This window comes from Protobothrops mucrosquamatus, unplaced genomic scaffold, assembly GCF_001527695.2.
Source record: "Protobothrops mucrosquamatus isolate PMUCROS unplaced genomic scaffold, P.Mucros_1.0 scaffold3331, whole genome shotgun sequence".
Classification (NCBI taxonomy): Eukaryota; Metazoa; Chordata; class Lepidosauria; order Squamata; family Viperidae; genus Protobothrops; species Protobothrops mucrosquamatus.
In genome coordinates, this window is record NW_015389321.1 from 11,055 (window position 1) to 23,596 (window position 12,542).

Genomic DNA, 12,542 nt, shown 5'->3' on the forward strand with positions numbered 1-12,542 from the left:
CATCAATGATGTTCACAAGAGAACCATATTTTTATATATATGTAGCTATACGCAGGTATATATATATAAATATATATATATTCTATTATTTCTTTTTCTTTTTCCTCTATGCAAAGTCTTAATAAAAGAGATCAGCCATTTAAAAAAAAAAAGGAACTACAAAGAAGCAACACATCAAAAAAAAAAAAGTAAAAAAAAAAGGGTTGTGGTGGTTGTGGTTGAAAGGAAAAGCCAAAGTCTTAAGAACTTTATTACAGTCTTATTTCACTGATTACATGTCAAAAGAAAAAAAAAATCACCGTGAAGGACAGTTTATTGATTTATTTTTCTCTGATTATGGGAAATTCAAGTGCAGAAGCAGCCCTTATGGGTTTTTCTATCCCCCCCGCCATGCCCTCCCTCCCATGACCGAGTTTCTCGAGAGAAATCAAAACAGGAGAAAAAAAAAAAAACTGGGGGACAGGTGGAGGGAGGAAAGGTTATTTCTGCCTGTTCCCCGGCCTCTCTCTTGCGCCATCCTCTCGCGGAGGGTCAGTGTGTCCAACCCTCTCACTCCTAACATCTCTGCCATGGGGCACACTTGGAATGTATGGAGCTTTATCCAGTTGTTTTGCAGCTGATTCTACGCCAGCTTCAAGGTGCTTACGGGAAAAGGGGGCATGGTAACCATGGTGACTGGGTTCAAGACCGTTTGGCCCACCAACTGTGGGTGGTGGACAACTTGAGTTCCAACGCCGGGCTTCGCCATGACCGCTGGCTGGCCGAGGCTGGCAGTTCCATTCACTTGCTGGTGAGAGATGGCGTGCGCAATGTGGCCCACCACAGGCTGGCTGACGGCCACGGGCTGTGGGTACAGAGGGAGCTGCTGCCCCAGGTGGGCTACGTGGTTGAGGGTGGCCGGGTGCACAGTGATGTGGCCGATGGGCTGAGCCGTGGTCGTCAGCTGGACTGGGCTGGAGGTGGACGAGGGTGCGAGGTGGGCAATGTGCTTGGGCTGGGGGCCCGGGAGAACATGGTTAACAGTCTGAATGACGGAGGCGTGAGTAGTGGCCGTATGGGCGATAACAGTCGATTGCACGGTGGAGGCCGCCATGAGGTGAGTCTGTGCAGGGACAATTGCCTGGGGCTGGACCAGGGCTTGGGGCTGGAGGGGGGGCGGGGCGTGGGGCGGGACATGCTTCTGGGCCAGCGGCAGAACCGAAGGGCGATGGGCCGCAGCAATGGGGGCCACCGCTTTCAAGAGCTCAGGATGCTGGCGATGCACAAGCTTCGGCAACGAATTCACAGGGCTGTTGTCTTCCATGTCCTCATCCATATTGTCTTCTCCTTCTGCAGGGAGATAAATGAAGGCAGATGTAAAATTCTGGCTGAGGGAAAGAGGTGGGAACCCACAGGATGCTAAACCAGGTCATCCAAACACTGAAATTGCTATTTCTTACACCACGTGTTGTAAACTGACAGAGTCACTTAGGTGCGATAGAAGAAGGGTAGAAATTTAATAGATGATAGAGATAGATATAAATGATAGATAGATAGATAGATAGATAGATAGATAGATAGATAGATAGATAGATAGATAGATAGATAGATAGATGATAGATAGATAGATGCAGAAAAATGATAGATCATAGATCATAGATAGATAGAGATGGAGATAGAGATAGATGATATAGATACATTAGAAAGAGAAATATAGATGTTATATAGATGATATATATATATACATACATACATATGTTTGTGTATATTGTGTGTGTGTGTATAGAGATAGATAGATAGATGGATGGATGGATGGATGGATGGATGGATGGATGGATGGATGGATGGATAGATAGATAGATAGATAGATAGATAGATAGATAGATAGATAGATAGATAGATAGATAGATAGATAAGCTAGATAGATAGGATATAGATGTACATAGCTAGAGAGAGAGAAAGAAACAGAGATTTAAAAAATTTTCAGGCTCAACCTTCCCCTCCCTTTTGATTTCATGCATGGAGAAAAGAAGCATATCAGAGGGAAATGCTTTTAACCCAACCTTTTTATTTTATTTCTTTACAGGACCTCTATGGCCGCCTATCTCATATAGTGCTTTTAGGTAGCTTACCACACTCTGTAAAAAATACAGCTAAAAACAAAAGTACTCTCCACACACCTCCAGAAACTAGACCAAAGAGCCTCCCAACCCAACTCCCATCCTAAGGTTGGGGGAAGAAGTCTTCTGCTACTTTGATCTCAGGTGAGAGGCTGTTCCAAAGGGCTGGGGCAGCCAACCAAGGTCCCATCCGGGAGCAACATTTAAAGGAGGGACCTGAAGAACGCTCGTCCTATGTAAGGATGGGCAGATACCTTCAAGGAGAGGCAGTCCTGCAAATAACCTGTAAAATATAGGTTGAAATGAGGGCCCCCTGGTGCTCTCTGAGCTTGATTGTTGTCTTGCAGACGTTTCATTACCCAATCTAGGTAACATTATCAATGCTGGATCCTGGCTTGTACCATGTAAAACTTATAAAGATGGCTAGACAATCTGTGCCTTGTTGGGTCATCCTTTCAGAGGCTATTTCCTTACCAGATTCCTCAATGCTTTCAACAATGGCACGGCTGCTAATGTACTTGGTGAGTTCTTAAAAAAATCAGGGAGGTACTCAAGAGATGGATCTGCCTTGAAAGTAGCCCATGTTGAACTGTATAGCACAGTTAAACATCAACCGCTGACTGCAGGAAACATTTGATGACATTTTGTATTATGTCATAACACGTTTTATAATATATGCCAAATTTCAATTCCGTGGGAGTCCTGGCTCCTGGATTTTGAAACGTTCTGTAAATGAGTACCTTCATTCAAAACGTTTTGCCCTACGGTGGACCGTTTTACTCAGTTAAAGGTTACAGACCGGAGAGTTTTGGCAGTATAGAGATAACCAGCACTTTAAGTTGCAACTGCAAATAAACTGAGAGCCAGTGCAGCTCATACAGTAGTAGGGTTACTTAGATGAGTAAAAGAACATCTCTTTCTATTTATTTATGTAATTTTTATTTATTAAATTTATATGCCGCTCATCTCACCATTGAAGTGACTTTTTCAGTGCATGAAGATTTATTTGCAGTGCACATATTTTTTCTTTCTTTCTTTTTCTTTCTTTCTTTCTCTCTCTCTCTCTTTTCTTTCTTACCTTCCATCCATCCATCCATCCATGGAGATTCTCAGCCACCCAGGTCATGGTAGTCCCAAAGGTGCTTTTTCAAAAGGCAACTGGACTTTGTTTTTCCTTGAAGACATTTCACTTCTCATCCCATAAGCTTCTTCAGTTCTGATCGAAGAACTGATGTCTTCAAGGAAAAACAAAGTCCAGTTGCCTTTTGAAAAATCACCTTTGGGACTTCCTTCCTTCCTTCCTTCCTTCCTTCCTTCCTTCCTTCCTTCCTTCCCTTCCCTTCCCTTCCCTTCCCTTCCCTTCCTTTTATATTTTATTTATTTTTAATTTTTATCTTGTCATGAAATGGAATCTGGCCATGAAATGGCCCCAAAACATCCCAGCGTACCTGAAGCAGTTGAAGTGGACGCCTGATCATCTTCGGGTTGAACTGTCTGGCGGATTATCCGGTCAATTTCCAAGATATCCATCCACTGACTCAACTCATTCTTCAGCTCTGCCAAACGTTGCTGCGTGGCAATTTTTTCCCTCGCCAGCCGCTCCATCTCATGCTCGTATTCTTTCTCTTTGCGTTTCAAGGTCTACACAAAGGAAAGCAAAATGTGAAATCAAAAGAAAGCGGTTCCCAAGTGAGAAAGTGGGGAAAAGAGACTTTTTCTCCTTGAACAAATGAAGCATTCCACACAAACAAAGCTCTGGGAGAGAAGAAAATCCGATCTCATGAACTTTGCTCGATCGCAAATTACAGGAAATCCTCACTTTCTTGGCACACCCAGATAAGGAACAGCTGAGCTACAAAATTTTGGTTAGCACACTTGCAAGAATTTAAGTCATTCAACAAAGGCCCGGATTTTTCATGGACCTTTTGAAACTAAAGTGTTTTAGAAGAAACAGCTCAAAAGGAACATGGAATGCCTCTTCTGAGAGGTTGCCACTTCCAACGATGCTTTCTCCACCAGAGGCCTCTCCTAATGTTTATGATTTCATCTCCCATCAGCCTCCGCAAGCAGGATCAATGGCTCACATAGGACAAAAAACAATTTGAGGACCCAGGATTGGGAAATTGATTTAAGAAGTGGCATCTACCCTGTGTTGCATGTGGGAATGCCTCTTTTACATTCCTGTTGCAACAACTAAGTACACAGAGAAGAGTGAAATAGTGCTGTTTTTTTCTTCTCTTACGCAATGACGGTGACCAGCAACAAATCAATCAGGATTACTTAAGACAGGCCTTGATCTCCATGCCAAGCTAAGTGTTCTGCTAGCACAGTGTTTCTCAACCTTGACAATTTTAAGGCATGTGGACTTCAACTCCCAGAATTCCACAGCCAGCATTGCTGGCTGTGGAATTCTGGGAGTTGAAGTCCACATGCCTTAAAATTGTCAAGGTTGAGAAACACTGTGCTAGCAGATAGAACTACAGGTAGTCCTCAACTTACAACAGTCCACTTAGTGAGCGTTCAAAGTTACAACGGGGCTGAAAAAAGTGACTTTTTCGCACTTACGACCATGGCAGCATCCCCAAGGTCACGTGATCAAAATTCAGACGCTTGGCAACCGGCTCGTATTTATGACAGCTGTAGTGTCCCGGGGGTCATGTGATCACCTTTTGCGACCTTCTGACAAGCAAAGCTAACGGGGAAGCCAGATTCACTTAAACAATGGTATTGCTAACCTAACTACGGCAGTGATTCACTTAACAACTGTGGCAAGAAAGGTCGTAAAACGGGGCAAAATGCACTTAACTGTCTCGCTTAGCAACAAAAACTTTGGGCTCAATTGTGGTTGTATGTCGAGGACTACTTGTACACAGATTCCGGGGGGGGGGGCGGAAATGAGTATTTAAGAGGTTTCCATTATTCAGGTCCATACTGGCTTTGGTGCACAGCAAATTCAAATACAATTTGAATTTCCACTGGGAAGGAAGGAAAAGAATAAGAAACGAGCAAATACAGGGCTGATTCAGGATTTTCTTCCCTGCAAACAATATCTAACATTTCACCTAAGAGTACATTTGGCCCCCTCTGGAGCCTGAGAGATGAAGGAATCAGAGGCTAACCAAAATTGGAATTGACGGTGTTTTAATGGTCCAAGGAACCGGATGAATGAGCTTATGAGGTCACAGCTCTACTCCGACATGATTCAGTTACGCTCTGCTTGTTCGGCCGATTAAGGGACAACTGCTTGAAGCTGAATGAAGTGCAAGCATATTTATATAACACAACTGAGGGAGGTTTTTTTGACTCAGCCCTTCAAGTCCTATGATTGCACAGCTGGCCTGCCATCACTGAGGAAAGAAACATGGCTGCTTTTAAAGAGATGCAACTGTTGTGCCTCTGTGCTCACCCACATCCTTTTGGGGAATTACATTTGCCGAGCCCTTTTATGACTTGTGGACTTCAACTCCCAGAATTCCTGAGCCAGAATGGCGTTTTAGAACAGAGGTGGGGAACCATGGCCCTTTTATGACTTGTGGACTTCAACTCCCAGAATTCGTGAGCCAACATGGCTGGCTCAGGAATTCTGGGAGTTGAAGCCCACAAGTCATAAAAGGGCCAAGGTTCCCAATCTCTGCACTAAAAAGAGATTTACCCTGTAATTTGAGAGTTGTTGTTTTTTTAAATGCCCCTCTTCCAAATTGAAACACACATCTGCAATCACTGCTGAGCACATCTGCAATTGCTGCTGAGCATTCCTGAGCAGCCCCTTATGATAATAAAAAAAAATCAATGTAATGAAAGGGAAAAGAGATCTGGTTTCAGAAATCTTGGCAACGGATAGGCTGATTTTAACATCCAACTGATTTCCAAGTTCATTAACGAGGAGCTTTCTCAATCCTCTGAATGCATCAGTCTCCTAAAAACAAAAGAATGTGCCAATTTTATGCATTTTTAATCCCTGACAAACTGCCATTCTTTTCCCAAGCTCTAGAAAGCCTGTTTGGGAGCTACACTAGCCATGCACTGAGGTCAGCCGTACAAAACTGTCATTTAAGGGAAGTGAATGTAAGTCTTGTTTTCTTCCTTATGTGCTAATTCCCTACCACAAAGCAAACCGAGGATGGAGAACCCACCTCAACATAATTTTCCTATCCTAAGGGATCCAGTTCTGACTCAGATTAAGAAACTTCATGAGGACTAGGATCTTGAAAAGAGGAAAGGTAGGAATGAGCTGAAGGAAGTGGTGCCTTGGCAGGCCCGATTCCCCCTTTTCTTTAGCAGAAATGGGATGATGCTGTGGGAAACATCAAAGGAGAGCCGAAAATGTCTTCTCCAAGACATTCCCTTTGGTTGGAAGTCTGTAACTCGGCTCACACAAGCCAGTGCTGTACATAAGGGCTGTTTGGGGGCGGCAGCACTGGTCTTACAAGTGGGAGATTCCAGAGAGACAGTTGAGCTGGTTTTGAAACAGGTGACTGGATAGGAGAGTGTCCTCCATCATCTGCCTAAATAATGAGAACAGATATGGGATGGGGCCTGTACCTGGGTCTCTATGGTGATAGCTCCCCAAATGAATCCAAAAAAGATAGTGGAAGCTAGGAGATGAGTTCCAGGTCTTTAGCTGTATTGATTAATCATGGTTGGTGTAGCAGTGGATGAATTTTGTCTGAAATGGAATAGGGTTTCCTGGTTGAGCAGGGGGGTGGATTAGAATAGAGGTCCCCAACCTTTTGGGCACCAGGGACCGGTTCCGTGGAGAGAGGTTTTTTCATGGACCGTTTTCTGGCATGCCGCGGACCAGTGCTGGTCCACGGACCGGGGGTTGGGGACCCCTGGACTAGAAGACCCCTAAAGTCCCTTCCATCTCTATTACTCTGTTATTCTGAATGCACAGGACAATTTCTTGGGGTCTTTTTCTTTGACCCCATTTAGTCTCCTCTTAAAAACCTAGTTTCAAGCAGTTCCCACCAAACTGGCTGAGATTGGATGATCTCAAAAAGCTATCCATAGTTGGTCCAGACTAGTTCTTGGATGGGGAACCACTAGGAGATCCCAGAGCGGTGTCTAAACTAGGAAGTAAGGAAAAGATTTTCCTGGCAGTGGCAAACCATGAGTTAGGTTTGTGAAGCTGCTAGGTATCTAGTTTAGCTTGAAGGAGGCAATACGGGCAGTCCTCAACTTACAGCCATTCATTTAGTGACTGTTTGAAGTTACAACGGCACTGAAAAAAGTGACTTACAACCGTTTTTCATGCTTATGACCATTGCAGCATCCCCATGGTCATGTGATCAAAATTCAGGTGCTTGGCAACTGACTCATATTTATGACGGTTGCAGTGTCCCAAGGTCATGCGTGACCTTCTGACAAGCAAAGTCAATGGGGAAGCAAGATTCACATCAGCAACCACGTTACTAACTTAACAACTGCAGTGATTCACTTAACAACTGTGGCAAGAAGGGTCGTAAAATGGGGCAAAACTCACTTAACCACTGTCTCGCTTAGCAAAATAAATTTTGGACTCAATTGCTGTCGTAAGTCAAGGACGATCTGTGAATTGTTTAGACGAGTCGGTAAACTACAAACCTCGTTGCATTAAAAATGATTAAACATTATCGTTTTGTATTAAGCATCTCTTAATGAACACAATCCAGGCCTGAAAATGTCTCTAGAGACAGATTATAATAAGGTTTTGCAAGGCCAGGATAAAAACTGAGCATTTCCCAAAACACTTGAGAGTATACTGTATGTGTGGTGTGTGTTTATGTGTGAGTAAGTGCAGGCATGGCACACACATGCTTGTGATTTATGAGTTTGTATTTTGGGAAGAGGAGAGGAGCACCTTCCTTCTTTTGGTAATTCTGCATATTTCACTCCTTTCGAGCATGGCTGGACCTCCCCACCCTACCCCACCCCGGCTGTGAAATTCGGCTGATGTCTATGCATGTTCTTTTCAGAGCAGTCTTATCAGAAGGGTGCAGCAGGGAAGGGGGCTGGTTCTGATTTTACCCCAAACAGAAAGGAGATAACGAAAAAAATGAAGGTGGGGAGGAGGAAACACAATTTACAAGAGCCTAGACCAGACATGTCAAACACAAGGCCCGGGGGGGGGGGCGGATGCGGCCCGCAAAGTGGTTTCATGTGGCCCGCGAAGCCATTCTGGAAACAGTGAGCGAACGGCCCCCACTGCCTTGGCCCTGGCCCAGGCCGGCCGGGAGCCAATGTACAATGTTGTGACCATCTATGCTGAAATGCATTCAGTCTTAGCTCCACAAGGCCGTCTGGAAACAGCGAGGAACCAGCCCCTGCCGTATCGCCCCCGCCCCCTGGGTGCATGCTGGGGAGGTGTCACCCTTTGTGAGGCATGAAGAAATGGACCATGCCTTGGCGCTTGCCCCGGTCCCACCCCCTTCTGCCAAAGACCCTCAGATCTGTCCCACTCCTGCCCAGGCCCCCACAGGCACCCTTGACGCGAACGATGTAGAGCTGGCCATGCCCACCCAGTAGGCCACACCACGCCATCCACGCCCACCCAGTAGGCCGCACCCACCCTGGCCCCCCTGGCCGCCCAGGGCAACCGCAATGCTGATGCGGCCCTCAATGAAATTGAGTTTGACACCCCTGGCCTAGGCATAAGATCCACTTAACGCACAAAGGATGTTCTGAGGGCAAGTTCACAGAGAAAGGTCTTTATCTGAATTAAACTGTTAGTCCCCAAACCATCACCTGGCAGATTGCTGGGAGCTTATCCATTATCCAGGGCTCAGAAATGGGCCCTTTTTCAAATAGATAAGACGTGTATCCTGAACATTAGATTTTGTGATGAATTGGGATAAAGGGAGCTGTGGTTATTTAAAACCTGGACATTATAAATATTAAATGTTAAATTTAAATAATAATGGGAAACTAAAAATTGGGAAAAGCTAATTAGGACATTGATAGTCTATAAAGATTGAATGTTAAAATAACCAGGATGTGTATAAACTAAAAATTATTGATAAGTGTAAGAAAGTTATTTTTATTTAATTGATATAATAAGAATTGTATTAGTTTAAACATGAGACAGTAAACACTAAGGGGAAAAGAGGAAATATTTAATCTAATAGTTTGAGACTTGTATTAAAGATATTTTGTATGTTACTGAACTATCGATTAACTCAGCCGCCACGCTGCTTTTTAAATATTTAAATGTAGAACTAGAAAATCAATAAAACCTTTTTTTTTTAAAGAAATGGGCCCTTTGATTTGAAAAGGGTTGATTATTGTTGCAGCTATCTCCATGTCCAGCCACAGATTTAGGAAAGGCAGGTGATGATTCACCAAATCATTCAAAATTAATTGCTCAGTTGCAACTGTGACCCCCATGGAGCCTTTTCAGTTTTTTTGCCTCTGCCCTGCCTTGAATTCACAGTTAAAACAGCAATTCTTGGTTCCTCTGGAGGGGTCAAGGATTTCACGGGGATTGCAGATGAAAAGTGTATTGTATGTGTTGGGGGGGGGACACAGAAAAGCAAAGTGTACTATAATGTAATTACAGGTAGTCTTCGAGTTACGACCACAATTGAGCCCAACATATATATTGCTAAGTGAAACATTTGTTAAGTGAATTTTGCACTATTTTATGACTTTTCTTGCCACAGTGGTTAAGTGAATTATTGCATTTGTTAAGTTAGTAACCCGGTTGTTGAGTGAATCTGGCTTCCCCATTGACTTTGCTTGTGAGGAAGATCGCAAAATGAGTTCATGTGACCCCGGGACACTGCGACCGTCCTAAATATGACTCAGTTGCCAAGCATCTGAATTTTGATCATGTGACCATATGGATGCTGCAATGCTCGTGTGAAAAACGGTCATAAGTCACTTTTTTCAGGGCTGTTGTCATTTTGAACGGTCACTAAATGAACTGTTGTAAGTCGAGGATTGTCTGTACTGTCTTGTTAATGCCAGAAAAAAGAGAAATGAGTAGGCTTAAAAAGTTCTGGCCCTTGCAAATACAGGTAGTCCTCAACTTACAACAGTTCATTTAGTGACCGTTTGAAGTTAGAACAGCACTTAAAAAAATAACTTTGATCACTGAATTCAGATGCTTTGCAACTTTCTGACAAGCAAAATCAATGGGGAAGCCAGATTCACTTCACAACTGCGGTATCAACTGCAGTGATTTACTTAATAACTTTGGCAAGAAATGTCGAAAAATGGGGCAAAATTCACTTAACAAATGCCTCATTTGGCAACAGAAAGGTTGGGCTCAATTGCAGTCATAAGTCGAGGACTACCTGTATCTATAGAATCATTATAAATCATTATAAGATTTCTCTGATATGCAGAGAAATCTGAAAAGTCACAAGAAAGGGAGAGAAGCTATGAGGGACAGGTCCTCTACACACAACACAATTATTTTCTCTAGGCAAGTTTTGCAATTATAAAGCCATATAAATATTTAGCAGATAACTAAAATGACAAACTATCCAGAAGGATAACAGGCTGCAATGCTTTGTCATTTTGATTCTTTTTAACACACACACACTCACACACATAATTGCTGCCAAGCAACATGACTCATATATTTGTGCAACAGTCGAAGGCATTCATTACGCAGGACCAACCAATATCATCCTGTCTGGTATTACAACACAATTTGCAAAGTCATTTTTTTTCATCTACAGATCCGCCTTGTCCTGAAAGTAAAATATACAGAAATATAACACTAAACATACATGCAAAACAAACACTACTGTAAAGTATACAGGAATACAACTTAGAATACACCGTGGTGTGCTTCATTCAAGAAAATCAGAAGCTTTGTTGCTTCTCCCCTCTGTAGTATATTCTGGGGGCCTGAAAAAAATAAACTACGTGTAATGCTTGATTCACGACTACAGTTGAGTCCAAAATTTCCACTGCCAAGCAAGACAATTTGTTAAGTGAATTTTGCCCCATTTTACAACCATTCTTGCCACAGTTGTTAAGCGAATCTGGCTTCCCCCATTGACTTTGCTTCATCAGAAAGCCACAAAAGGCGATCACCTGAACTTGGGACTGCGCAACCCTCAAAAACGCATGTCAGTTGCCTAGCGTCTGAATTTTGTTCGCGTGACGTGATGCTGCAGCGGTCGTAAGCGTGAAAAACGGTCATAAGTCACTCTTTTCACTGCCACTGTAATTGTGAAAAGTCACTGGACGGTTGTTAAGTCAAGGACTACCTGTAAAGCTGTTTCAGACTGAGCTTGACTCCTTGATGAGTTCGTGGCAATATCTGTATCGTGTTTTCGGAGAGATGATATGCACGTGGCATGTCTTTGTAGCTTTCTAGGATATTCTTTTCAGCTTTTCATTTGAACTAAAGGCCTGGGGTTTTCCTACCGCTGTGAATAGTCAAGTCTTCACAAGGTCCAACCTTGCTTAACCTTTCCCGCAATCTGCTATGGTCTGCGAGATGGGTGCTTAAATCTTACAAATGCTTTATTATTTAACAATTTTTTATGGTCCTCCCTTTATCTTGGGGCATCTGGGTGGTGAATCACGATACAAAGATCAACCAAAATTGTACAAACGCATTAAAAAGAAAATGGGTTGGGGGGTCCTTAACATCATCATATCAACACACATCACACAAGGCTACACCTACCCCGGGCTGCCAACAACATTCGGGCCCCAAAAACTGGAAGGCAGAGGAAGGTCCTTCAAATCTCACAAAAACTATGCATCCCTGATCAAGACTTTATACACAAACTGCTGTTTGGAAGCAAAAGGCAAAAAGCAGAAAGAAGATCCTTCTATTCTTTTTTTACTTCACTTCAGTTTTCACTTCACTTCACTAATTTCTGTGTTTAGAAATATAGCACAGTTCTAAAGCTGCAAAAACTACAGATAGTCCTTGACTTACAAGCACTCATTTAGCAATCATTCAAAGTTACAACAGCACTTAAAAAGTGATTTACAACCAGTCCTCACATGTACAAACATCGGAGCATCCCCACAATCACAAGACCAAAATTTGGGTGCTTGGCAACCAGTCTGTATTCACAACGGCTGCAGCATCTCGGGGTCATATGATCTCCATTTATGATCTCAGCTAGTTTCCAACAAGCAAAGTCATTGGGAGAAACTGGGTTCACTTAACAATCACATGACACAAGCCATATCTGCAGTTATTTTCTTAACAACTGTTGCAAAAAAGGTTGGAGAATAGAATAGAATAGAATAGAATAGAATAGAATAGAATAGGTTAGGGTAGAATAGAATAAGGTAGGGTAGGGTAGGGTAGAGTAGAATAGAATAGAGTAGGGTAGGGTAGGGTAGGGTACGATAGAATAGGGTAGAATAGAATAGAGTAGAGTAGAGTAGAGTAGAGTAGAGTAGAGTAGAGTAGAGTAGAGTAGAGTAGAGTAGGGTAGGGTAGGGTAGGGTAGAATAGAATAAGGTAGGGTAGGGTAGGATAGAATA

General features: G+C 43.0%; 1 protein-coding gene across 1 annotated transcript in view; it reads right to left on the minus strand.

Annotated features, from left to right (window-relative positions):
• Positions 1-476: 476 nt before the first annotated feature.
• MNT (MAX network transcriptional repressor) overlaps positions 477-12,542 on the minus strand; it is a 47,285-nt gene continuing 35,219 nt past the window's right edge. Inside the window, exons 5-6 of the mRNA XM_015826847.1 lie at positions 3,548-3,740; positions 477-1,329 (exon numbers count right to left, since the gene is read on the minus strand). Coding sequence (XP_015682333.1) covers positions 623-1,329; positions 3,548-3,740 — 900 coding nt within the window. The 3' untranslated portion in view covers positions 477-622. The remainder of the gene's footprint in view (positions 1,330-3,547; positions 3,741-12,542) is intronic.